At 48.4% G+C, this 25,659-nt stretch overlaps 12 protein-coding genes across 12 annotated transcripts; 7 read left to right on the top strand and 5 right to left on the bottom strand.

Moving 5' to 3' along the window:
- Window positions 1-689: 689 nt before the first annotated feature.
- Window positions 690-1,326, bottom strand: ARB_01544 (uncharacterized protein; the record flags this gene model as incomplete). Its single annotated transcript, XM_003012238.1, has 2 exons — window positions 690-858; window positions 1,049-1,326. 2 exons carry the CDS (start codon window positions 1,324-1,326, stop codon window positions 690-692), a joined length of 447 nt encoding a protein of 148 aa, XP_003012284.1.
- A 1,365-nt stretch (window positions 1,327-2,691) lies between these two features.
- On the top strand, window positions 2,692-4,474 carry ARB_01543 (uncharacterized protein; the record flags this gene model as incomplete). The annotated part of the gene is made up of 3 exons (XM_003012237.1): window positions 2,692-2,753; window positions 2,826-3,454; window positions 3,534-4,474. 3 exons carry the CDS (start codon window positions 2,692-2,694, stop codon window positions 4,472-4,474), a joined length of 1,632 nt encoding a protein of 543 aa, XP_003012283.1.
- A 225-nt stretch (window positions 4,475-4,699) lies between these two features.
- ARB_01542 (uncharacterized protein) lies at window positions 4,700-5,774 on the bottom strand (the record flags this gene model as incomplete). The annotated part of the gene is made up of 2 exons (XM_003012236.1): window positions 4,700-5,260; window positions 5,433-5,774. The coding sequence occupies 2 exons, from the start codon at window positions 5,772-5,774 to the stop codon at window positions 4,700-4,702; spliced, it is 903 nt and encodes a 300-aa protein (XP_003012282.1).
- Window positions 5,775-6,857: 1,083 nt separating this feature from the next.
- ARB_01541 (uncharacterized protein) lies at window positions 6,858-7,265 on the top strand (the record flags this gene model as incomplete). Its single annotated transcript, XM_003012235.1, has 1 exon — window positions 6,858-7,265. One exon carries the CDS (start codon window positions 6,858-6,860, stop codon window positions 7,263-7,265), a length of 408 nt encoding a protein of 135 aa, XP_003012281.1.
- Window positions 7,266-8,637: 1,372 nt separating this feature from the next.
- ARB_01540 (DUF895 domain membrane protein) lies at window positions 8,638-10,686 on the top strand (the record flags this gene model as incomplete). Its single annotated transcript, XM_003012234.1, has 5 exons — window positions 8,638-8,879; window positions 8,982-9,210; window positions 9,307-9,624; window positions 9,706-10,331; window positions 10,395-10,686. The coding sequence occupies 5 exons, from the start codon at window positions 8,638-8,640 to the stop codon at window positions 10,684-10,686; spliced, it is 1,707 nt and encodes a 568-aa protein (XP_003012280.1).
- Window positions 10,687-11,234: 548 nt separating this feature from the next.
- Window positions 11,235-12,419, top strand: ARB_01539 (uncharacterized protein; the record flags this gene model as incomplete). Its single annotated transcript, XM_003012233.1, has 1 exon — window positions 11,235-12,419. One exon carries the CDS (start codon window positions 11,235-11,237, stop codon window positions 12,417-12,419), a length of 1,185 nt encoding a protein of 394 aa, XP_003012279.1.
- Window positions 12,420-12,666: 247 nt separating this feature from the next.
- Window positions 12,667-13,521, top strand: ARB_01538 (uncharacterized protein; the record flags this gene model as incomplete). Its single annotated transcript, XM_003012232.1, has 2 exons — window positions 12,667-12,679; window positions 12,740-13,521. The coding sequence occupies 2 exons, from the start codon at window positions 12,667-12,669 to the stop codon at window positions 13,519-13,521; spliced, it is 795 nt and encodes a 264-aa protein (XP_003012278.1).
- Window positions 13,522-13,671: 150 nt separating this feature from the next.
- On the bottom strand, window positions 13,672-15,293 carry ARB_01537 (flavin-containing monooxygenase, putative; the record flags this gene model as incomplete). Its single annotated transcript, XM_003012231.1, has 2 exons — window positions 13,672-14,961; window positions 15,015-15,293. 2 exons carry the CDS (start codon window positions 15,291-15,293, stop codon window positions 13,672-13,674), a joined length of 1,569 nt encoding a protein of 522 aa, XP_003012277.1.
- A 1,704-nt stretch (window positions 15,294-16,997) lies between these two features.
- On the bottom strand, window positions 16,998-18,141 carry ARB_01536 (uncharacterized protein; the record flags this gene model as incomplete). The annotated part of the gene is made up of 3 exons (XM_003012230.1): window positions 16,998-17,263; window positions 17,329-17,661; window positions 17,742-18,141. The coding sequence occupies 3 exons, from the start codon at window positions 18,139-18,141 to the stop codon at window positions 16,998-17,000; spliced, it is 999 nt and encodes a 332-aa protein (XP_003012276.1).
- Window positions 18,142-19,566: 1,425 nt separating this feature from the next.
- ARB_01535 (uncharacterized protein) lies at window positions 19,567-20,632 on the bottom strand (the record flags this gene model as incomplete). Its single annotated transcript, XM_003012229.1, has 3 exons — window positions 19,567-19,946; window positions 20,005-20,318; window positions 20,385-20,632. 3 exons carry the CDS (start codon window positions 20,630-20,632, stop codon window positions 19,567-19,569), a joined length of 942 nt encoding a protein of 313 aa, XP_003012275.1.
- Window positions 20,633-20,859: 227 nt separating this feature from the next.
- Window positions 20,860-22,230, top strand: ARB_01534 (uncharacterized protein; the record flags this gene model as incomplete). The annotated part of the gene is made up of 1 exon (XM_003012228.1): window positions 20,860-22,230. The coding sequence occupies one exon, from the start codon at window positions 20,860-20,862 to the stop codon at window positions 22,228-22,230; it is 1,371 nt and encodes a 456-aa protein (XP_003012274.1).
- Window positions 22,231-23,075: 845 nt separating this feature from the next.
- Window positions 23,076-25,144, top strand: ARB_01533 (uncharacterized protein; the record flags this gene model as incomplete). The annotated part of the gene is made up of 3 exons (XM_003012227.1): window positions 23,076-23,425; window positions 23,492-23,843; window positions 23,888-25,144. The coding sequence occupies 3 exons, from the start codon at window positions 23,076-23,078 to the stop codon at window positions 25,142-25,144; spliced, it is 1,959 nt and encodes a 652-aa protein (XP_003012273.1).
- Between the last annotated feature and the right edge of the window lie 515 nt (window positions 25,145-25,659).

Here is a 25,659-nt window from a genome sequence, read left to right as displayed (position 1 = left end):
TGGCCAACCGCCTCTGTTGCTCGGAGCATCACAGCAGGAAGACACAACAGAGTACGGAGTACTTCTACTCTCTCTCTGTGTATACTCTACTCTCTACTCCCTACTCTCCCTACTTTCTACTCCCTAATCTCTACTCTCTACTCTACTCTACTCTACTTCTCCGACTTCTCCGACTTCTCCTTCCTACTTCTTCTTCCTGCGGGGTACAAACTTCCATCCTTTTTCCCTGCAGGCCCGCTTGCAACCCTGGCTAGCCTCTTTCGGACTAGCGATCGGCGCCAAATCAAGATCTGCTTCGGGTGACGCTAGCCGCCTCGGGCAGTTGATCGATCGCCGGGCTCGTACTCATCTTATTATTAGTATTCATTTAACAGAAGTGATGCATGCCGGGCGGGAGTGAGATTGGAGCTAGATGGGCGCCAGAGGGCAGCCAGATGGGGGACGGGACGATACGGCGGGAAGGGGGCGAGTCAAAGGGGGCAATTGAATGGACGAGAGACGAGAGAGGACAGACGAGAGACGAGAGGCGTGGGCGTGGGAAAGAGCTTGACTGCCCCAACCCCGACCCTGCAATAATAATAATACTGATAATAAACACAGCTGCTCTGCTCGGTGGAGCTTTGGGTAGCTAGTTGGGTGGCGTTAAGTGACCAGCACTGCCTCTTATTCTTTTTTGTTTCTTATTTTTTTTATTTTTTTAGTCGACCAAAGCTCCGCTCAAGCATGACATTCTTGTCTCCAATAATAATGGCTGCTCTGGCTGTTCTTTTTTTCCCGCTGTTTGTTTGCTGCTGCTGGTGATGGACATGAGCATGGACAAGGGTATGGCCCACGGTCACATCATACTTACTTACTCGACTAACTTACTTACTCTCACCACACTACGGAGTAAAGCTTAAGGACTTACTTACAGCAGGGCTTCCCACTATGCCACAACTAGCCAGGACAGGGACCAGCTCCGTGGTGGCTGATGGCTGATGGCTGAAGAACGGGTTGGGGCGATGAAGTCATCCCGATACCATAGTTTTTGTTAGTTAAAAGTCCTCACCAGCCACTTTTCTCCAGGCTGCTCTTCCGTTTCTCCCTTAGCCCCCCTTTCTCGCTTTCTCTCTTCTCGCTCATTATTCTTCCATCATCATCCATCATATCCATCATATACTTGAAACGGCCGTTGCTGGGTACCAGAAGATGGGGTTTCCAAAAGATGGGACGCAGGAGATCTCCGTCGGTGAAGCTCTCGGATGACGGCAGTTCTTTCAAGTCCCATCCCCTCCCCTCCCCCTCCCCCTTGCTGTCAATTCCTATCGCTGTCGGCTGCCATAACATCGTCATATCATATAGCCATCACCCAGGTAACCACGAAGGGAAACTCCGTATCTTTTCTTCTCTCCCTTGTTGGGAAAAAGCAAGCTGCATCGACGACAGCACTGGTGCCACCATCGCGCATGGACTGTACATACTTACAGCGCTTTTTACACAGCACTCCGTACATCAAAATATTACTTATTATCCCGCTCTCAGTTCCTATCCCGGTCTGGTCTGGTCTGGTCTGGTCCGTCCGACGTGTTCGGATCGGTTGCGCCTCTCGATGGCCGATCGCTTGGAGCTCGCTCACACACCTCCGTGCATATACCTATATACATATGCACGACTGCGAGCTACTTACCAGACCGAGTTAGAAGCTCCCTCTCTTGACAGCCATCAAAAAAGGAACAAGAGCGCGCGTGCAGACGTCGAACCCGCTCACTCATGCTGCTGGCTCCATATATCATAGAATAATAAATACTCGCGCTACGGAGTACTGCTCTCATAGTTGTTTTTATGAGCCTTGTTTTGTCGGTCAGCGACGGTTGCGCGGGTCGAGTTCGCCACTCTCTTGATTGCTGGTGGACTGTTGAAATTAAACTGACCCAGTGCCGCCCCCCCCCCCCCCCCTTTCCCCCCTTCCCCCCGTCTTTTTTTTTTCTCCTTTTCTTCGAACGGTCGTTTTGGCGCGCCCGCTCTCTCTCTCTCGCTCTCTCCGGGCGGTTCCAGCAGGTTGATTCCGAGGACTTGATGTTGGTTTCTTTTCTTTTTTTCTTTTTCTTCTTTTTTTATTTTTTACCAGGTTGGAAAACTTGTTTTCTGTGTTGGTTTTTTTTTTTTTTTTTGGGCGAACTGTACTTATGTAATTCGAATTACATAATCTCGCCAAACCCTCATGGACAAAAGATACTCCGAAACCTTGATGACCGCCCGGCCTGTACATCCAATCACAGCCCAGCTGCAGATCCGGCTGACCTAAGATCATCACCATCACCATCATCGCTATCCAGTGGTTATTGGTAGCGAAGTTATATCTCTCCTTGATCGGTTGGCATTGCATCGCTAGGCAGCATTTTAACGGAGTAATACCTCGTCTGCTGCCTTGGGGGTGCTGGATACTGGGTACTCCAGACACGTCGCCGGCCTCCGGATACCCATCCTTGGGTTGGCTGTATCATAACCTGCCCCTTGATTTCAATTGAGGCCCTTCAAGATCCCCGGGAACACTTGACATTTCATGGCTCTCTCGTTGTGCTCAAAATTATGGAGTTTTGTCGGCCCCTGGCCCGCGGAATACGCAGGAAACCGTCATTGTTTCCCTACCCGCCATTTCAGCCTTCTGTATCACCACCATTATTATTGCCGAAGATTTTCATCCACTGCTCGATGATCAGAAGGATACCCGAAGAGGCCCATGGTTTATTCGACTATACCTCGGGGAGATGGATGTCTGTTGAGATAGCCTTCCATTACCTCTGGTCACCAAGTGTATGAGACTAATTATCTGCCTGCTTTTCAAGCTACAATGATGCCCTGAGACACTCCGAGAGACGGCGCTGCTTCGACATTTCGGAGCTTAAACGGCTCGCTGCTGCGTCTATACACCAGCGAACGGAAGATGTTGCCAAATTCGAGAAACTTGCCGAAGGAGGCTTCAACCGAGCCTTCCTCGTAACCATGCGCGATGGCTTTCAGTTGGTTGCCCGCATCCCTTATCCATCGACAGCACCAAAAGACCTCCTCGTTGCCAGTGAAGTAGCCACTATGGATTTTCTTCGCTCCCATGGTATACCCGTTCCAAAAGTCTATGGTTACTCGACAGTGTCAACCAACCCGGCGGGCACGGAGTACATCTTCATGGAACTTATCCGCGGTAGGAACCTAGGAGACATCTGGTTTGACCTGTCAGAAAGACAGAGGATCACCGTTGTTTCTAAAATTGTGGAGCTGGAGTCCCGAATCTTTGCTCTGCGGTTTCCAGCAAGTGGAAGTCTTTACCATTGTGGTGATCTTCAGGGTGAAACCGCCAGAACCGCCGTTCCCACCGCCGACCATTTGTCCGGCGAGAACAATTTTTGCATCGGGCCCGATACTACACTCGGATTGTGGTTCGGCAAACGACTCGCATTATCGGCTGAGCGCGGTCCATGTAAGTTCTGGTGTTTTTTTTACAACTGTCATTATCCGCAGTCTGCTTAGTTATAGCCAGCCATTAACAAATTTACCAGACAAGGATTGTTTGGCTGCTCTGACGGCGGGCGCTAAGAAGGAGATCTCATATCTGACCAAGTATGGACGACCTATCCTACCTTTCCAGCGTCTTCGGCGGGAGATATACGACTACAAACCCCGTTCGCACCTAGATCAATTGGTGAATTTGAGACAGTACCTGCAAATCGCACCTCATCTCATACCACACCATGACCCGGCACTGGCCCGCCCAGTCATGCGGCACCCAGATCTCCAACCCAGCAACATATTCGTCACTGACAAACTTGAAATTACCGGCTTGATTGACTGGCAGCACTCCGCCATACTTCCACTATTCCTTCACTCCGCTATTCCAAACAGCTTCCAGAACTATGGCGACGAGATATCGGAATCAATGCAGCTGCCTATCCTACCAGCCAACTTTGACGAGCTCGATGAAATGAAACAGTTTTCGGAAGTAGAACTCCTACGCAAGCGCCAGCTGCACTACTTCTATCTTCGAGAAACCGCCAAAATGAATCCAGAACACTTCAATGCTCTTATGAACGGGCTGAATACTTTAAGACGCAAGCTTTTCCATCACGCCAGCGAACCCTGGGACGGCGATAATGTGACTCTGAAAGCTGATCTGATCTCATTAACAGAGAAATGGCAACAGCTTACTAGCAGCTCTGGCTCGGAAGCACCCTGTCCAATCACCTTTTCGGAGCACGAGGCTGCTGCGTGTATCCAGCTGGACAAAGCCCAGGTAGAAGCCGATGAACAGTTACAGGCTTGTAGGGAAGCTATTGGAGTAGGCACCGAAGGCTGGGTCCCCCTTGAGTTTTATGAAGAAGTGAAACAGCGTGAGGTAAAGCTCAAGGCCGATGCTCTGGATGCCGCTGAAACCGAAGAGGAGAGGGCGATGACAAGAGAGCACTGGATATTTGACGACTTTTGCGAAGAAGACTATCTTTAAATATGGTAGGTATGCATACTCAGGTATTGTTAAATCTCTACATGCAAAAGTAATGGTATGAAATTCTTTCGCGCTAACATCTAACTCTTCTTCCTTCTTCTCCTTCTTTTTTTTTTTTTTTTTTTTTTGTTACCCGGTATTTTATTAAATGGATAAAATAGGCCACTTTGCCTCTTTCAAAGTATTTCCTGCTCTCAACGGCCATTGAGTTTCCACGCCCGCTTATCATGGGGAGGACCCGCGTCCTCCACGCCGCTCCAGATTTTCGGCGAAAATACTTGGCTTCTGAGCCTTCAGGAGAGTGATGTACTCTCTCTCCTCTGCACTCAACGTATTAATCGGGATCGTCTGTTCGCTCGCCCCGTCGAATGATAGCAGGTGTGATACCCCTATCCGGGAGGCGCTATGCTCCAGAACAATCTTCAAGTCCTCCACTGTCGGAGCAGCAACGGGGTACGCCAGCCACGGCTCTATCCCCGCGGCGAATAGGGCTAGCGCAATGGCCACCCATCTTTTGGTAGCCGCGTTGCTCACGACACCGGGTGGCTGCCGGAATTCCACTGTACCACATCCACCTTCTCGCGCGTTTCGGAAGTTCCAAGCCACAGTCTTTTTGGGAGAAATGTTCTCCCACAATTCGGATTTGTCGGAAAATCCTTCGATCCAGGCCAGGAGAACTGGCCGCCCAGCCATATATTTGGCCCTGAGCTCCGGAACGACTTCTGCGTTCGCGTGGCACCAATCTGTGCCACGCCTGCCGGATGGTATCAACGCCGTGATGGCGGGCTGAAATACGGTGACGAATGCAGTGAGCTTTTTTAGTTGGGCTAACGTGAACCCCCCGACAGGTGAAAAGTGCACGTGGGTTCCGCAGGATGGGTCACCCCGGACTTCGAAGTTGGCGAGGAGTATATGCCAAAACCTGTCTAGCTGAACAGCCCATCCAGAATTGACGTACAAAATGCAGGTAATTATCTCCACCCCGACTAAGAATACTCATCGTTAGCGGTTCAGTGCGATCAAATAGGGAGAAGGCAACTGAATGCTTACCGAAATCATCATCATTGCTCCTAATCGATGCATCCCCGGTTACTTGCCATTTTTCCTGGTAATCACTGTCCTCGTTATAGAGCTCAGCCGGAAAAGACCGCTCCGTAAGCACTTCGACTAGCGTTTTGTGCACCGCAATCATATTCAGTCTTGGAATATTGTTCGGCCTATGGCCATGTTTGGCAAGCAAAGGCAATATTCCGGCCAGTGGCTTGATGAGGAGTTCTATTTCAACCCCAAAGGAGGCCATGGTTTCGACACGTAATAAGAAAGATACAAATGCGGGCGAATGAAGGAAATATTTCGAGACTTAAGGGAAGAGGGAAAGTAGAGGGTAAGAAGATTCAGGCTTGGGATACGGTGCTATGGAGGAATAAGTCGATGACAGTGAAGTTTCCAAAGTAGTGACTTAGAGAGAAGTGGTTGGAAGCTATAGTGACCAGGCAAGAGGTGACTTCTTATATCTATTGGGATCATATCTTCAAATATGCTATCTACTTATCCAGGTCGGTACAAGGAGACAGGCTAAGGAGAAGGAACAAAGAATGTTGTGTTATGCATGTATGTGTTTTCACTCCATGTGAATAGCCACGGATATTCACAGGCTGTTATCAATGATTCTATACAGATGTTTTCACACTATGTAAATAGCCACGGATATCCACAGGCCATTATCAAAGCTCCCATACAAATGTTTTTATACTGTGTGGATAGCTAATGGATATTCACAGACTGTTATCAAAGCTTCCATACATGTGCTTTCACTCTATGTAAATAGCCGTGGACAAATTAAATGGAATAACTATGAATGCTTCCAAGGAATCAGGTAGTCTAGATAGTTCCATAGAGAATAGAGTGTTTGCTAGAAACCAAAAGGCTGCAGGCCTCCGGTTGAAAGGATGATAGTTATGCTCTTTATTGGCAAGTAGATTAGGCAAAGCTGGCTGCAAACTATCTACCGAGACAAATGTAAATAGTTTGCCTTTTTTGAAGAAAGCAAACTACCTCAGGGCAGTGGAAACAAAGCAGTCACATGATTGACAGCTCCTCATAGGTAATTAACTTAGCCAGTTAGTCAGTGATGTCATCTTTGACTCACTCAAAGACTTACAACTACTAAAAGCAAGGGAACAGTCCGCAGTCTTCTGCTGCTGGCTGTCCGATTAGTTATTTGCTATATTCTTCTAAATAAACCACAGACAAAAAGAACAGCAGCGCTTTCACTATCACTATACACCTGTGCTAGGCCAGACAGATCGACAGAAGTTGTCGAATTCTCGAGCAGCTCTCACCCGTCAAGTCTATCCCTTATCTACCTACCTACATACCTACCATGGACCTGGATCCGGTCGAATACCCTGTCAACAGCCCGCAATGGAGACGGGAAATCACTCGACTAAAGGAAGAGAAGCCGGACCGATACAAGCCGGAGCAGTGGGAGGAGGCGAGAAGGAGAGGACCACAGCCTGAGCAGCCGTGGCTGGAGCCCATACTGCTGAGGGGATTGCTTAACTCTCCTGAGAAGATCCAAGATCGTGCCGGCCTGTCTGAAGCGCCCAAGGTGCGGTCCGCCCAGACAGTTCCGGATAACCTCATCCACCCCGCGGACAAGCTGGAGACTGTACAGTACTGCATGGTGGACGGGGAAGGGTACTGTAGGCTTAGGGAACGATACCAGGTCAGATACACCACTCTGCTCATCGACGGCAAAAATAGGACCAGCCACATCTTCTATTCTTGATCCAAACACCAATCGGAACACCTTACTGACCTGGCTAACTATGGGTATGCATTGCGCTTTATCGGCTTGTCATTCTTCGCTCTATTCTTTTTGCTTACTGACGTGTGCGAGTAACTAGTGCAGGGGATTGGGACTTAGCTCACTCCCGCAGCCACTTCACCAGCTGGAAAACCTGCCTGGAAAGGATTTGGAAGCGTCATCTGTTGGTTAATCTTGGGACCATTTATTCTTTTTTTTGCCTTTCTCTCCCCTAGTTTTCAATAACTAGACATCTTCCGGGATGCATATTGGATATTTCTCGAGATATTTTGTTAGCTGCCGGACTACCATCTATGTTATAGACGCTAGGTAGTTAGTTACAATCCAACATATTATTCGTTACGAGAAAGACCTTTGCAACGACGACGGGTCCACACACATGCCTGACGCTTTGGTTGCCATACCGGGAACGCCGAGCAGAAGCCAGGCGTAGTTTAACTAGTGGGATGGTAACCAACTCGCTTCTTTGCATCACAAGATAACTATCCTCTGTAGGGAGCAGCAGCAGCAGTTAACTAGTTAGTAACTAGACAAATGCTATGGTAGTAAAAGTCTCTCTCTTTCGATAGTTTTATATCACCCTCTCCCCCAACGGCGTGGAGCAATGAGTAAGTTAAACTTGTTGACTAACCAGCGATACGAAAAGGCGAGTGGCCATGCAATAAACGCTGATGCTATGTAACCCCACGGGGAGAGGTCGTGTGAGAGGCAGGGAGGAGGAGGCTGGCCAGGTGGGATAAACTAACACAACTGGCTCTACTGGCTGGCCGATGTTTCAGCAGCTCGGGCCGTCTGCAGCTGGTCTTAACTGCGCAAGAACAGAAGAAGATGCAACTGCAGCGGCAGCGCGTGTCTAAGCTGGCCGTTGATGCTACCTGTCACCGTCGTGGCATCTCTTTCTCCGTCTTTTCTGCGGCCGGCAAACTCCCGTCCTATAAACAGGACAAGCAGAGAGCAGAGACAGCTACCATGGCCCAGAGTCGCGCAACTCACTCCCAGGTTGTCTGTCCCAGGTTACGCCGTACGCCTGCAGTCGCCCTGGTTTAACGAAGGAGTCGGTTAGCCAGAAGTCATCTAGTTATCTCGTCGCCCTTTACCTGCCGTCTCACCACCGTAGAGTAGATATTATAATAGCAGGCCTCTCCCCTAGTTGCCTCCATCTCTGGCAAACTCACAGTGTGGTATCTTCACCATCACCGTCGAGCGAGCGTCGCATCAAACTGGGAGAATGTAACCAAACATCGAAAAAGAAAAGAAGAAAAAGCAAAAAGCTCGCGTGTCTCGGGGATTTCTCAAGCCTTCTCTCTCTCTCTCTGTCTCTCTGTCTCGTCGCATGAAGACACGGATCGCAGTAGCACCGCCGCCAGCAGCAGCAGCAGGTGATAATAATAAGAGCAGCAGCTGCACCGGCTGTGTTGGAGATAAAGAAAAGTCGCATCGACCTCTCGCCGCTTTGTCAGCATCCTCGCTTTTTTCTCTTTACTCGTTAGTTATAAGATATAAAACTTCGTCCTCGCATCCTCTTCTGCTTCTCTTCTTCTTCTTCTTCTTCTGGTTCTTCCTCCTCCTCCTCGAGTCTGATCCAATCCAGGGACATCCTCGAGCACTGCGTCCTGCAGCCTGAGCCATGGCTGACGCGAAACCCGACTCTGCGCCCGCCGTCCGGGTCAGCGACAGCGACGATCACGACCACCACGACCAGCAGCAGCTCGCTGACCTCGCCAGGCCCAAGGGATGGAGGTACAAGGAGCTCAAGATCGCGGGCATCGGCCTCTCCTGGTATGCGTCGCCCAGCTTCCAGCTCGTCCTCGTCTCCTTTGTCTGCTTCATGTGTCCGGGCATGTTCAACGCCCTCACCAGCTTGGGCGGCGGCGGGAAGACCGACAAGACGACCGCTGATAACATGGTACGAACAAGCTTCTCTCTTACTTACACACAATTCCCGTAGTTTATTCTTTTCTTCGTACTGTGAATGCAAAGAATATTCTAACTCTACCGTTAGAACATCGCGCTGTACAGCTGCTTTGCTGTGTTCGGCTTCTTTGGCGGCTCGTTCGTCAACCGTCTCGGAGTGCGCCTGACCCTCGCCTTTGGAGGCATCGGATACTGTCTCTATGCCATATCGCTGCTTGTATCTGTCCACTCGACGCACGTAGCAGGGTTCAACGTCTTTGCGGGAGCCTTTCTCGGTCTTTGTGCTGGCCTCCTCTGGACCGCACAGGGCACCATCATGCTCTCCTACCCAGCTGAGTCCACCAAGGGACGCTCCTTTGCCGTCTTCTGGGCCATCTTCAACCTCGGCGGTGTCATTGGCTCCTTGGTCAGTTTCTCCGTCCCTTTGCTAAAACACACACGTCTATATGCATCTATACAATGTGCTAACCCATACCGACTTATATAGATACCCCTAGGAGAAAATATCAACGTCAAGGGTAATGTCAACGTTACAGACGGCACTTATATCGCCTTTATTGTCCTTATGGCCACCGGAGCTGTGCTCGCTCTGCTCCTCTGCAATGCAGGTGACATCTACCGCCGCGATGGCAGCCGAGTCGTCATCATGAAGAACCCTACCTTTAAGACAGAGTTCATTGGCCTGTGGGAAACCATTCGCAGCGAACCGTACATAGTCCTTCTCTTCCCACTTTTCTGGTCCTCCAACTGGTTCACCGCATACCAGTTCAATGCCATCAACGGCGCATACTTCACCACCCGCACCAAGGCCCTCAACTCAGTCCTCTACTGGACCTCACAGATCATCGGCGCAGGCATCTTCGGCGTCTGTCTTGATTCCACAGCTATCAGCCGCTCGCTTAGAGCCCGCATCAACCTCGCTGTCATGTTCGCACTCACCATGGCAATCTGGGGCGGTGGCTATGCCTTTGCCAAGGGATACACACGCGAGTCTGTCGATCCTGAGGCTGGTTACAAGGGCAAGGATTGGGGTGACAACGGTTACATCGGCCCTATGTTCTTGTTCATGTTCTATGGTTTCTATGACGCTGCTTTCCAAGCGTCCGCTTACTGGTAGGCCTCAATCATCTTCCATCTTATTTATTTTCTTGTGAACCCTCCAACTAACTTCTGTAGGTACATGGGCGCTCTTTCTAACTCTGGCCGCAAGACTGCAAACTACGTCGGCTTCTACAAGGGTATTCAATCCGCTGGTGCTGCTGTCTCCTGGGCCATCGACCTCAAGAAGATAGCCTTCATGTCCATCTTCGCCAGCAATTGGGCCCTTCTCGCCGGTTCTCTCGTCGTTGCTGCTCCGCTGGTCCTCAGAATCAAGGACCACGTCGACATCGAAGAGGACCTTAAGTGTTCTGACGAGACCATCGCAGATGTCCTTCCTACCGGCCATCCGGAGAAACACTCTGCCTAGACGGTCTCTCACCGTTTCTGTTCTTTTTCTTTCTCCTATTTCTACTTATTTTCTACTATTTTAATGTCGTTTCTGACTTAACGCGACAATATGCTTCGATTCGATCTACCGTCCTCCATATCTGACGTTTGCTTTCATTCTTGTTACGATGTATGGCGTAGGGTATCTGGCGGGGGATTAGCGAATTTATACCAATTGGCAGTGGGTAGCGGACTGGTTCATACCTATATCATAAGCCCCCTTTTTCTTATCAAATAACATTGTCGTCCTCTCCTCTCGCTCGTCCGACTGCTGAGCCTCCGCAACAAACTTTTATATGTTAACCTAAAGGAGTTAAGCGTATATTTAAGGTTCAAACTCCAGTCTAAAGTTTCTTAGCTATATTACGTAACAACTTTGTTATAGTCACGTGGAGAAGATCATTGAATGTTACTAAGCAAAGACAACGATTAGCTAATCATTAAAACTCTAAAAATTTCGCCAAAGTTATGGAAAAACGACGATGATTTTGAAAGACAACCAACGGAAGATTAACCAGACGAGTCGCAATGGCAGTTGACGAAAAGGAAATAGGCCAGGTGCCTATAAAAACTATGCTTGAGTCACTCCAACAGTCCTTGTCGAGCGCTGCATCATCTCTGCCTGCTCTCGATCCGTCCGAAGACAACACACGAGCCTCCATCATACCTCCAGCCGATGGTATCTCGCTGCTCGACACCAAAAGCGAGATCCTTCTATCCTACCTACAGAACTTGGTATACCTTGTCCTTCTACAAGTTAGACAGCTCTCTTCTTCGACCACAGACAGCTCCCGGCGGAGTACGGAACCAAGCCAAGATGATGTGGTGAAGAAATTGACAGAACTTCGTGTATACCTTGAACGTGGCGTGCGGCCTCTCGAAGGACGACTCAAATACCAGATCGACAAAGTTCTAAAGGCCGCAGATGATCTTGAACGAACCAAGGCGCAAACCGGCGAAAGGGCTGAACGCCGGCGGTCTTCAAAGAGCGCCGGGTCTGATGTTGATACAGCGGATAAGGATGAGAGTGACGAGAGTAATAGCGGCAGCGGCAGTGATGATGACGATTATGACGACGATGAAGAGGATATTGACGAATTGACGTATCGACCAAATGTAGCTGCCTTCTCCCGTGCAGCAGAAGCCCAGGAACAGAAACAAAAAGCTGCGGCGCAGAAGAATGATGCTATTGGTGACGGAATCTACCGACCTCCAAAAATCAAACCTACAGCTCTAGTTGAGAACAAACCCAGCCGGCGTGCAGAACGTGAAGCCCAACGATCTAAGAAATCCAAAGCCATCGACGAATTCGTCAATGCGGAGATGTCGACTGCCCCCATGGTCGAGCCTAGTATAGGCAGCACCATCCGTGCAGGCGGGCGACATGTTAGCACACAGCAGGATAGGGCTAGGGAAGAGGAGCGCAGAGCCTACGAAGAAACCAATTTGATTCGACTTCCTAAGGAAAGTAAAAAGGATCGAGCGAAGAGGGGAGGTAATCGCCGTGGAGGGTATGGTGGAGAGGAATGGCAGGGTCTCGGCGAAGGAGTTGATCGTATTCATCGACTTACGCAGAGGAAAAAGGATGGAGCTGGTAGTGTACTACAGAGAAGCCGGAAGAGAGCTACTGAGGATGGTCCGAGGAGCGATGGGTTTAATATTGGTGAGAAGTTCGAAAAGAGACGGAAGACAATTGCTAGCTGGAAGCGATAATTCTCATCTACGCTGTCTTAATACTTATACATATAAATTCAATTGTGATATACCACCCAGCCATGGACGTCGACTTCATCGACTTCTCTACCTTTTCGATAACTATCTGACCAGGCGGGAGTTTGGCTGGTGACGTCATAGCTGTCAAGTGAAACTTAACAACATAAAAGTTGGCTGAGAGGAAGCCCAGAGTAAACAACGGACAGACAGACAGAAAGACAGACAAGCCATTGGCCTTTCAGACAAGATGGAAAACCCAGGTACGTATCTCTTAACTAGCCTGGCACCGACTTTTCCTATCTAATGTGGATAAATTGTAGTTGAAGAGATCCCGCAGGTGATCCATCTGCTCACCCAGTCTATCCCTTCAGTGCAGCAACAGACAGTTGAAAAATACTTTACGCCCTCTGCCTCAATTACGCATCCATTTCTACACTCTGGTTCATTCCAAGGCAGCCGATGGCTGATCAGTCGGATATTTCTTTTCTATAAGATCATGTCGCCACATGTTGATCTGCAAGTGAAATCAGTAGGTCAGTATCCTACCACAAACGCCCTTGTCGTACATGCACGGAAAGTCGCTCCATATCTAACATGCATTATAGCGTTTGACCGCGATAACTTGCTTTTATACGTCACCGTGTCCCAAGTCTTCCGCATATTCATTGTCCCTTTCTACACCGCACCGGTTACTCTTACTACAGTGCTGCAGCTCGTCAAGGGAGTAGAACAAGATAGCCCAACCCAGCACCGTCGCAAAGTACCGGTTGTTGAGCTTACCAACTCGAATACGGACCTTCTGGCTTCCTCTACGTCAATCCCGGCAGAGGAATACGCTAGCACTACAGTTGAGCCGTGCAGTTCTACGAAGCCGCTGTATTACATCGCTTCGCAGAATGACTTATACCAAACAAACGAGTATGTGAAATTTGTCATACCATATGGGATTGGGGAGGCGTTTGTTCTATTTTGGCATGCGTTTGCTACTCTATTTTGCGTGCTGGCTTCCTACGTCTTTTGGCCGATTGCATGGGCAGAGGAGAAGGGTATACTTCAGGTTACCAGGTTTGACAGTACGCTTCATAAGGCAAAGCAAAATTGAGCTAATGATGAATGATGTTACCTGTTGAGAGTTTATTGGAATGCATGTATATACGTAAATATCAGCCGGACAAATCAGAGCCAATTCAAGTCTATCTACTATTTTATGTAAAGGCATGCAACAATATATACACGCAAGACAGCCTGCAGTCTAGTTGCCACTAACGGATGACCGCGAATCAGCCCCTAAAAGTTCCCTCGCATCATCCTCCTTGTCCACAACAGCCATTGGGAGCACCCTTCCTAGCCCAAAGAACACAAAAGCAGCCCACTTCCAGCGGAAAGGGTTGAAAACCATGACAAAAACAAACCAGTACAGCAACTCAGCATAAGTAAAGAAGTCGAAGGCGCCGGTTGGAGCGAATCTCTTCATTATTCGCGTCATGTCAACCCATCTTTTCATCAAGTATTCGCGCGGACGGCTCAGCGGGTCGATCAAAAACATGAGCAGAAGCCGAGTGTAGATTCCGATGTGGTAATTCCCCACCGTACCAATGGCATTGACAAAGGTGCTATTATTTGTGCAGATGCTAGGGTATGCTGGAGGGAAAATCTGGAGGTACCAATTTGGCGGGTCATAAGGGGGTTCGAATACTTCCTGGGGAAGGAAGGAGAGAGAGGGCCGTATAAACCCCGTTGCCATGATAATGATGTCTGCTTTGACGAATATTTCGTGGCCCGGTCCGGATTTAGGAACACCTTGAGCCCGGTGGTTGAAGGAGATCCCGTCCTCTTCGACAGAAAGGATATCTCCGCGTAACCAGCGAGCCTTACCTGCACGTATCAATTCAAAAAGATCCGAGTTCACCATTGGCGTGTCGGTAAACAATCCCTTGCCAGACGGGGCTATGTCTTCCAAGTCGCGATAAAAGAGCTTGCGCAACAGAGTTTCTGGAATAAAGGATAGAATGGTCTCCTGGCCGAAAATATTGCAGGCAAGGAGGACGTCAACGACCACGTTCCGCGGTATAATCCATTTATCCGACCGTGATAGGACATCTATGTTTGCGGCACCGGCATTAACGGCAAATTCCAAGGCTTCGACAGCACTAGCGCCTCCACCGACAACAACGATACGCTTTCCTTTGGCATCTAACCCATCCAGCTCGGATGAATGGTACACTTGTCCGGTAAACTTATCTTGGTGCGGAAGGGTGGGCATTTTTGGATCACCACAGCTCCCGACAGCAGCGACAATACCGTCAAAGGTGCCATGGGTATCTTCGTCATCGTTGATAACCCATCTTCCTTGGTCGTTCTTCCTGGTCGATTTAACAGGGGTGTCAAATACGGTCTTGTCATCGAGGTGGTAAGTCTTCCAAAGCTCGACTATCTGGTCTTTAATCTGCTGCTGATTCGGGTACGCATCTTTCCACTTGACTGAAGGATGGAATCTGAACATGATACTATGAATTTGCAGAGAAGACGTAGAGTTCACTCTCTACTTGCACGGTTAATATTTACTTGCTTCGAAAGATATTGGGGAACACATACGCTCCAAATGCCGCCTAGGCCTTTGTCTTTGGGCCGAGCCTCGAATATTTTCACATCGAACCCATGGCCAACACAATGAGCCGCAGCTGAAACGCCAGTCAGTCCGGACCCGATAATGGCGACTCGAGGACGGCGTAATCGTTTGTTACGACTAGACGGCGGAGGAGCATTGGTAGCAAAGACGTATACCAGGATGTCCTGGATCAAGGTATAGCAGATAATGAAGCATTGGGAGTAGATATGTGCCAGGGAGCGGCCAACGCTGCTGATGAGGGTCATCTTTAGCTGCGTCAAGTCACTACACGTTATCGGGATGTGGTAGTGATCTAGTTGTTAGCATAGCTGTGCGGGTGCGGGATGATAGGCGTTGCACGGCGACTTGTTTACTAGATGCCCCTCCAACGGCCTATATGTAATATGGTTGGTCACCCTGAAACTTGGATAGCTACGTTATGTAGCCCGGCATGTTATGACGACATAGTTGATTCGGCTGCTAGTGGAGGCTTTTCGGCCCAAAGTTTTTGCAGGTACAGGGAATGTCCGGCATCAGAAAACTGAAGGGATGAAGGCCAATCGGTCTTATACAGTTGGACCCTCGGCCAGAGGGTGTTCTCCAAGGGGATTCATCTCGTAATACTCTGGCTGTGTCTCCTGAAACCGAAGGATAGACGATGTCGGATTGCCGGGCCGGCACAAGAAACTAACTAGTTAACTGGCTAATGGTTAATTAGTTGCAAAACAAAGGGGCTTCAAGCAGTTCTCGAGATCTAAGGTCGCGCGAGCCCCCAGGATAAGTACCTTGCCTAGGGACTCAAGGCGACTGAGTCGGCTGTCGTTGGAAGGGAGATGCAGTGACGACGAGCTCGGCTCTGTCCGGGCGGGCGGCTACTAAGTCACGTGAAGGGCACGGCCCGCCGGCCTAACCAACGAGCGTCTTTCGTTTCCAACTTCACGTTCTCAACTTCAACTTGTGCAGATAACTAATGGATATCATGCATGCCTTCATCTTTGACATTTATCTTGCAGCCGGGTTTCTATTACGAAGTGGTTACCAAGACCGTTGACTCACGAGTCGTTGGCTCATTAGGTTACTCCTTTTCACGCGCGCTGGCATTCGTCTTAGAACCATGAGTTACCATGACAGGCCGCTGTTCTTTGATACCTACATCGCTGCCATCAAGTGTCGCTTTGGGAGTTCCGTCTTGAAGCTGAGCTGGCCTAAGCATATGCAGTAATAAGTGCCCGTCTCAGTTACTATAAGCCATTGCTGAACAGCCAGAAACGGAATCATCGTTTGTTTCTATATGAGCGGTACCGATATGTTGACCTTTTCCTCTAGAGTTTCTTCACCTAGCTTGATATGTTGTGTTATTTCTGCGATATACAACCATTTCTTCAAGCATAGACTAGCCAGATATATTGGATTCAACCTCGATTTTTCATAGATCGAGACGCAGAGTGCCTGGTTCTCTCACCTGGTCACACTATAGATCCACCATCCGCAAAGTAGGTACCTCTGCCTCGCGCTATTTCTCGCATAGTGGAGCCCAACCCTGCGGCATATATATATATATTTGGCCGCAGGATCTGCGATATGGAAGGGCCGTGGAGCTGAGGATACGGCTCAGCAGATCTTGCGAAGATTGTTCGTTGAATCTACAAGGCTAGATCATCACCACTCAAACGCCATATATTGACTGTTTATCGACTTTCACTCTAATTACTCCCAGCTTTGGTATGGGGTCGATCATGGTCCATAGCCACCTAACCTAGGGTGTATGGCTTCGAGCTGCGATTATGCGCCACTAACTTTTTGGTTAACTACGTTATGCCTAGGCCTTCGATCGTATGGTCATGCTTTATTTGTTTATTTATTATACCAGTGCTTTAACGATTCTAGATACATAACCAACGCAATATCTAGGAAGGCACACACAATCACTGACGTGTCTGGCCTATATATTCTTGTCTTTTTCCTCTTGATCAAGAAAATCGTGACCGAAACCATTCCTTTGAAGGCTTCAGGGTCCCTTCGTCTTCTGGCTTGCCTAAAGCCTTGGCTGTTGCACGTTTCAATTCTTTGGATACCTTTATATCAGACGGCTCAGGGCCAAAATAGCGCCCTCCCGTGATCTGGGTAAAGCCAAACATGAGCTTGACGTCCTCCAATTCTGGCACTCCGTGAGTGTCATATGCCTCCCACGAGGGGAGAACAGGCTGGAACCTAGACTTTTTCCCAGTGACTGTGGCTAGTTAGCCCTCGTTTCACATATGGGGAGAAAAAAAAATAACAGCAAGATCTCTGATTGCTTACTTTCTTCAAAGTTAGCCGCCAGCTCATCAAAGGTGATCATATCGCTCATGGCCTGAATAACCTGACCCTTCCATCGAGTAGGGTCTAAAAAGACTCCATGGACAATGTCTCCGTAGTCATCTGTAATGCTTAGGTACGGTACCCTATTATCTCCACCCCAGTGAGGAACCTTATAACTAAGATATCCTTCATCGTCAGGGAAAAAAGGGAAGCCACCAAATGCAGGAGCGATCTCTTTCGCAAGGAAGTTTTCGAGGTACCATGCAGCGTTAATGGGTGTAACAGTCTGGAACTTCCCGCTCTCCTTTGCATATTGTTCCGTCTTGTACTTCACTGCGAGATTTCGTTAGCTAACCAACCGACTAGTTAATTGATAAACAGTGGGGAGGATTGAAGGCTTTCTTTCTACTTACTCTCCATAGCCTTCATCCTGACGATGCCATCCGTCATTTCGACACATGGTGGGCCAGAGCTGTAAACCAGATGTGGCACACCCGCTTGAACTGCAGCGTCGATGATCGATTTACCAAGGTCGAATTCAGTAGGTCCGTTAGGATTGCTCCATATCTCGTCATCTGAGTTTAGATTGAGATATAGTCCCCAGGCGCCCTCGAATGCGCGGAGCATTTCCTCATGATTAAACCCATTTCCCTGTACTACTTCAGCTCCTGCTGAGGCCAATGCCTTACTAGCATCTGAAGAAGGATTCCTAGTAACGGTGCGTATCTTGAAAGATGGATTCTGAAGCAGTGAATGAGCAGCAGAGCCGCCTTGGTTGCCTGTGGCACCAATGATGGTAATAACACGCGGCATTTCCGGTCAAGTTGCCAGTGAATCTCCGCAAGGATTTTCGATGGGGATGTTCAACGAGGGGAATGAGTTGACTTGTCAATTAATTATTACCTGAAAAGCCAAGCGTAGGATTGGGGCCCCTCCCGCCGAGTGTTTCCTCAATCTCATCCAACTAACCAATAAGCTGTCAACGGCTAACGAGCTTCCTCTTGACTCTGAGAGAGCTGTCTTCAGAAGTGTCAACAGAAGACAGCCTCGTATTCTACAGATGGCGTGTCAAGACCAGCCCACTCATGCATGCTACATAGTAACTAGCGAAACAGCCTAGAAATATGCAATGTCAATCGTTCGGCGCCTCGTTTCGGAGGCTCCAACCCTTGTAACATTCACATAACTAACTAATAGTTATCCGGGTGCCCGCTTTCTGGGCTTCGGTGGCAGTGAGGCTCTTAACTTTCGCGTGCTTTATCCTCTCTGAGCATGAGCGCTTGCATAGGCGAAAGTGAGAAAGCCTAACTCGATATATTTTAAAGACTGAGAAGCTGTACTGGAATGTCCTGTAACTAAGGGGGATTAGGAGTTGTGGGGATGATCCCCCAACTGGCTCATCCCGGTTAACTGGAATGTGACGGCAATAAAGCTAGGATGTAGATTCCTCGTCTATTTCTAATTGACCTCCGAGCTGATATCAAAGCTTTTCCCCCTTGACGCAAGGACAAAGATGGGAGGTGCCCAAATCTTCTCAGGGGCCATTACTCACTAAGTTAACTAGCCAACTTCTTACAACATTGGCAGTCGATACTCCAATTCAAAAATATCCATGGACTGTACCTTTCGCAGGGCCTTTTGTGCTCAAACCTTGACCAATGTAAGCACCTTTTGTGAAGTCAATTGGGGTCCTCAATTGTAGTTCTGTTGGGATTAATATTTTCCTACTTTTAGAATGACAGAACATATAGATCTAACTAGTTAACCAAATAGTTAACTAATGGAGCAGGTTCTAGGATAGCGACAGAGAAAAGAACCAAAATTTCTCTCATTAACTAATAGTTAGCTATTCAGCCACGGATCCCGCAGTAGTTCCTTCGCTGTCTTCCTATCTTCAGGTCGCCACTGAAGCATCCCTCTCATGAAAGCTATAAACATCTCCTTACTTTTTCCGTCGAGAAACTCTTCCGACAGCTCTAGACTGACCCCCGTCGGAATTTCTAGGTCCTGTTTCCACTTCCCTGTAAGGTTGTCTTCGTAAGTTTTCCACCAGGTGCACTGAGCGAGAAAATACTTAGTTAATACTCACCATCGCTTGTAAAGAACTCATGGCTTCGTTTCCCACGTTGGAGCATATCTAAAGGTGGTGGCCCTAGAAAACCCATAACTTCTGCAAGATGTGCCCGGGTCGAATACCCTTTGCCATCAGGGTCATTTCCGTAGAAAAGATGTCTCCCCTCAAACAAATCCCACACCTATTTTTCCAAAGTGATTAGTACTGATGATGAGGGAGAGGAAGAAATAGGCAAAGCATACCATGGCACCAACATTCCATATATCGACCGGATAGCTCCAATCAGTCTTCAGCATGACTTCCGGCGACCTATAAACATTTGGCTGTGCATCGTGGTTCCTTTTCTCATCTCCTCGTACAGCAGAGCCAAAATCACTTAAAACCGCTCGGCCAAATACCTTCGGCAAGTCAAAACGGCGTGACGTGTAAATTGGCAAACCATTGACGATTTTGCGGGGTGAAGGGCTCTTCAGCTCAGCTTGGGTAAAACTTTCAAGAATGGACTTGTCTTCTATTTCCTGGAGAATGTTATCGCTTTTAATGTCTAAAGGAATGCAGGTTAGGATAGCTTATTTTGACAAAGCCTCGAGGATAACTCTTACCTGTATGGACAAGCTTGCATTCTGTGTGTAAGTAGTCAAGTGCAAGAAATATTTGCAAGAGACCAGATTTGAGGAGATCTTCAGTAAATCGATAGTTAGGATTTCGATAAAGGAGGTCCCTGAAGCTCTCCCACATTGGCTTCTGAACAAGACACGAATGGCTACCACATGATGAGGAGATTGTGAAGATATCTAGTGCTTTTCTGATATGAGCATGACCAGGGTGCCGTGAACTCCCTTGGTTTAGTTTCTTATAGATCTGAAACTCTTCCTGGTTATCTTCGCCGAGAGTGTAGATTTTGAGTGTCACATATCTATGACCTCTGGTTGTTTCAGTAGGTCAGTGTTGGATTACGATAAGTAGACATGCAATGACTTACTCAAGATCGCGAGCCAGCCATACAGTCGAAGTAGTCCCAAAACCAAGTTTACCGATAACCTGGTATCTGGAAGTAAGCACGTCGCCGATGTTAGCAGGATAATATTGTCCCTGTTTGAATTGCTCAAAACGTTCCTCTTCAAGCACCACCGAGGGAGGAACGGTCTCGAAACCGCCAGTAGGAAAAATAATGGGAACTAAGGGAGGTTTTCGAAGCGCCTTTGTAGCCCATCTCATGATATTAGCCATGCTGGGCATTCAAAAGAAGAAGAGGTTGGTTTAAGTGAGACAGGGGTGATAACTAACTAGCGTGATGAGTTTACTTTTATCTCACGACGGCTGAGATTGATATCATCAGTAATGGTTATAAATACTTGATCAGTCTGCTGCATTCGCGTCAGATCAGATCCAGAAAATAGCTGAAGAACAATCTCTTCAGTCAGAATCTACGTTTATATTGCGCTATAGCCACAAAAATGGAAATGGCATACGATGATTCGGCTTGGGAACGCAGTGACACGATCTTTGATAGCTTCAAGAAAAAGGCCTCAAGCCCGGATGTTCTGCGAGCTGTCACTGAATTTATGGCAGCTAAATACCCCGTGTCTCAACCGAATGACCGTGCCCGTATAATAGGCGTTGGCGCCTTCAACTTCTGTTATCGTATGGAGTTTGGTAATGGAACATCCTCCCTTTTACGCTTCGCGTCCCCTGGGCGTAGTATGTTCCCAGAGGAAAAGACCCAAGCGGAGGTTGCTATCATGCTCTACCTCAAGGACAATACTGATATCCCTATTCCAACTATCTTTGACTGGGGCATGGAAGGACCCTGTGATATGGGCCCGTATATCCTGATGGAGTTCGTCAGCAGCGCTTCCAACCTTACGGCAAAGCTAAGAAAACCTGGCTATGCCAGAGAGGACCGTCCTGTGCTCGACCCCGATATCAACGAATCAAAGCTAGAGCTTTTGTATGGGCAAATGGCTGACATTACGTTACAACTGTCGAGGTGTTCTTTCAACAAGATTGGCTGCCTAGCTGCTGGGCCCGGCGGCTGGGCTGTCACAAAACGTCCATTGACAATGAATATGAACGAGCTTGTCCAACTCGGTGGTTATCCCAAGGATTTGCTACCATCGTCTCCTTTTACATCTGCATCCGATTATTTAAAGAACCTTGCTGAGACTCAATATACACATCTATCAACACAACGTAACGATGCCATCTGCTCGGAGGAGGATTGCCGCCGTAAATACACCATCAGAAAGATAGTACTTAAGCTCGCAGAACAGTCAAAACTCATGGGTCAGGATAGCATCGACCACAACGAGTACAGACTTTTCTGTGACGACCTCCGGCCAACGAACGTACTTATCGACGAGAACTCCAAGGTCGTCGCCGTGATTGACTGGGAATTCACATATACTGCGCCCTCTGAATTCACGGATAGTCCTCCATGGTGGCTACTTTTGGAAACACCAGAAGAATGGCCTTCAGGCATATTAGACTGGGCTGTAACTTACGACTCACGGCTTAAAGTCTTCCTTCGAGCGATGACGCGGCAGGAAGATATCGCAATCCGTGATGGGCGATTATCTGATAGGGAGCGGCTCTCTGAAAGGATGTATAATAACTGGAGCACTGGTGCTTTCTGGATCAATTACGGTTTACGGAAAAGCTGGGCTCTAGATATCGTTTGGCCCTTCATCGACCGGGCGATATTTGGTGGAGAACAACCACACGAGCAGAGAATAGCCTTGCTTGAGAATAGAATCCAGCTCACCGACGGCGAGCGTAAGGAAATGGATGCCTTCGTTCAACGCAAGTTAAGGGATTTGGCAACTTAGAATGGAAAGGAAATGAAAGTGATGGACCTCAAGCCCATTCATGTTTTGCAGATATGATGAAACTCTATAAACTGATACATACAGGAAACCATGACGCATCTTGCTATTATCGCAATGTAACATTCATAGATGAAGAAGGTAGTCTGAATTGAGTGTTGATATGACTCGGCCTGGCATAGATGGTGATATCAAAAGAAACTCCCCTGAGGGAGAATGAGATCGGTAGTCAACAGCGAGAGTGTGCTGTCCAATAAAAAAGTTACCTTTATATTATTGGACGATACTCTTCCAATTTTTATCATTGGCTGAATAAAAAAAACTTCCAAATGATATTATTTGCCAGAAATTCCCAACATCCATCCAATGAAACCTGCCTTCTGAAAGTTTATTCCTCCATCAACTCCTCCCATGCGGCTTAAAAACAGGATAAACACAAGCAACAGCCAACAGCACCGACGAACTGACAACACACGGAGGGAGCCAGCTAACCTACTTACCCGCTAGCGAAGGGTTAGTCAACGGAGTAAGTGATTTATTACCAATTTCCAGGTTGGGCCGGCCTCCTTACGGCAGCGCGGTAGCTGGAAAACCCTGCCTTCGCTCGTTAACCACCCATCGTTTAGACTCGTTTCCGCACGGAGGAGTGAACCGATACTCAATAGCTGAGGATTACGGCCCATTGCGGACAAGCCACTACTGCTGAGACGATGCTACCTTCAGGATGATATTTACGCAGCCTAAATCTCGCTCCGCCAGATACCAGTTTAATCAGCATAACGCACCCGGCTCACCAAAAACTTTGACCAAACGGCGAAGCGAAATACCGAGTAAAAGCCGAAAGAACAATGTGGAATACCACTTCCGTCTATACGCCTGTCCTCAATAACTTCCTCGACAGCATTGGAGGTCTTTTACAGAGCCGTGATGGCACCAAGCTCCAGGACTTCCTGCAGCTTGAGCCCCCCTTGTCTGCCATTTACAACCAGATGACGACCGAATTGCGGCAAAGATACCCGGCTGGAGACAATAAAGACGCAGAATTACTCTCAAAATGTGAAAGCCTGACGGCTGGAGGGCAGCTAGGCAGTTCCTGGCCTGCATTCCCTCCCTTCATGCGTCTATACTTGACATTCTTGAGAGATGTCAATGTGGACAACCTTCTAGAAACATACAACCTGCTCAAAGGTTTGCTAAAGTAGGTTAGATACTGTTCTTACACCAGCTCTGCTCTTCCTGATACATTCTAATACTTTAACTGCAGCCAGAGCGTGATTGCTCTCGGTGATAGCCAGATGGGCGTTGTTATCCTGCCAACCGTCTTTTACCTTAGCAAGGTGCTCTCGAAACTTGCAATCGGGCTTGACCGCCAGCCAGAGCTAATAGCACACCTCCTCAGGGACGAAGGAGCAGAGTCGGGGCAGGGCGAGACTGGGGAGAAAGTGACGCTAGTGGAAAAGTCGACAAATATCGTTCGAGAAGCGTTTATCAAATGCCTAACCGACAGAAGCGGTACCTCGGGCATCCACGCAAAACCAGAAGGAAAAAGAGCAGGGATATATTTGATGGCGAATCTGTGTCTAAAGCTCCTATTCAAGGTACATATCATGGCCAACGTAATCTGGGCTCATCAGGCTGCTAACGTGAGAACTGTATTTAGTGCGGGAAGCTGCGTAATGCGGAGCAAATGTTTGCAAGCATCAACTCACAGTCACCACCCTTGGAATACTTTCCTGCTTCGCAAAGGGTAACCTATCTCTACTACCTTGGGCGATATCTCTTATCCAACAATTTATTCTACCCCGCCATGATCGTCCTTGAGGCGGCATACAATCAATGCCACCGGCAGGCGCTGAAGCAGAGAGGTCTAATCCTCACGTATCTTATACCGTGTAATATCATCCTTGGCCGTTTCCCATCCCGAACGCTCCTCCAGAGGCCAGAAGCCGAAGGACTAGGAGATAGATTTATACCTCTCTGCCGGTATATTGCCAAGGGAGAGATACATGCTTTCAGAGATTATCTGTCGGTCAGCTCGCCGTCTTCCGAATGGTTCGCCAGAAAGGGACTCTTACTCCCTCTTCGGAATCGATGTGAGATCCTGGTATGGCGGTCACTTACACGAAAAGTGTTTATTCTCGCAGGCTTTCATGGAGACCAGAAGATGCAGACCCAGCGAGGACCGCCTCCTTTTCTCTACCTCCAAAAACTCGAAGCTGCTGTTCGCTGGCTCGACAGCCGTGCACGACATGATCCACATTTGCTACTAATGTCACCGCAAACCAGACAAGCCGGTGTGCAGCTTACCTCTTTTCCATTAGATCCTGACTTTATCCCAGAAAATAACACCCCCTCCGAGATGGCAGATGACTCTACATTTCACGACTATAACCGTCCCGACTGGTACTTTGACCACACCGGTCAGCATGTCAATGTCAACAGCCCTGACGATCGCCCGGTTGACGGGATGATTGATGATATGGCAGGGGTCCCTGATCCATACTCGACGCTTATTCCAGAAGAAGAAGAAGCAGCAGAAGCAGAAAAAGAACACCAACAGCCTGCTATTACCGGCAGCGAAGGAGCAGAAATCGCTTCCTCCCCGCTAATGCAAGAACTCGAGAATGTTCTCGCCTCCCTGCTTACCCAGGACCTGATGCGGGGCTATCTCACTCACAAGAACCCACGGTACGCCATTCCCGGAGCTCGACTGAAGGGAGCCCTTCCTACTGGTTTTCCAAACGTATGGCAGACAATCTATGCACGAGAACGCGAAGATGGCCAGATTCCTGGATGGGTCAAACCCCAGGGCTCTGGCGGCAGTCGTAGGGCTCCAGGGGTGATTCAAGGAGGTGGCGGACGAGTAGTGAACTTGAGTGGCGCCAGATCTATCAGCGAGATTACCGGGTCGAGCTGACGTGCGGCGAATACATATGTACAACATCCCCTTAACCACGCGAGTGTGCTCGAATACCACCATATCCACCTGCCTAACCATGCCGAGTAAAGCGTCTTCTGAGGGCAGTATTCTCCTTTTTTTTTTTTTTCTTAACATGTGTATCTTAAGCTACATTTTATTTTATTGCATTTACCTGATTCTTACATCTAGTCTCTTGTATCTCCTACTCTCTCCCCCTCTACTCTGTATATATATAGATTATTCAACCCCATCACCCGCCAACTCTTCCGAATTGGACCTTTCAACGTCTCAAGCAGCTCGACCCAGCTTCCATCCTCGAGACACTGGACGCCGTCTCTCCGTCGGGCCCGTTATTTCTCACGTGCTCCTTATGGGGCTCATCGTCGCCACCTCCACCCATCTGGGCGATGTAAAGGAGCGGCGGTTCCACAGATCAACATGAGCTCGCTGCATGGACATATGGCAGGACATGCAAGGTACGCGGTATATAGCGATCGTATTAATTCGATAAC

Source organism: Trichophyton benhamiae (genome assembly GCF_000151125.1).
Source record: "Trichophyton benhamiae CBS 112371 chromosome Unknown contig00178.8, whole genome shotgun sequence".
NCBI classification, from domain to species: Eukaryota; Fungi; Ascomycota; class Eurotiomycetes; order Onygenales; family Arthrodermataceae; genus Trichophyton; species Trichophyton benhamiae.
Note: the sequence above shows the minus strand (reverse complement) of the source record. Positions and strands in the feature narration are given on the sequence as shown.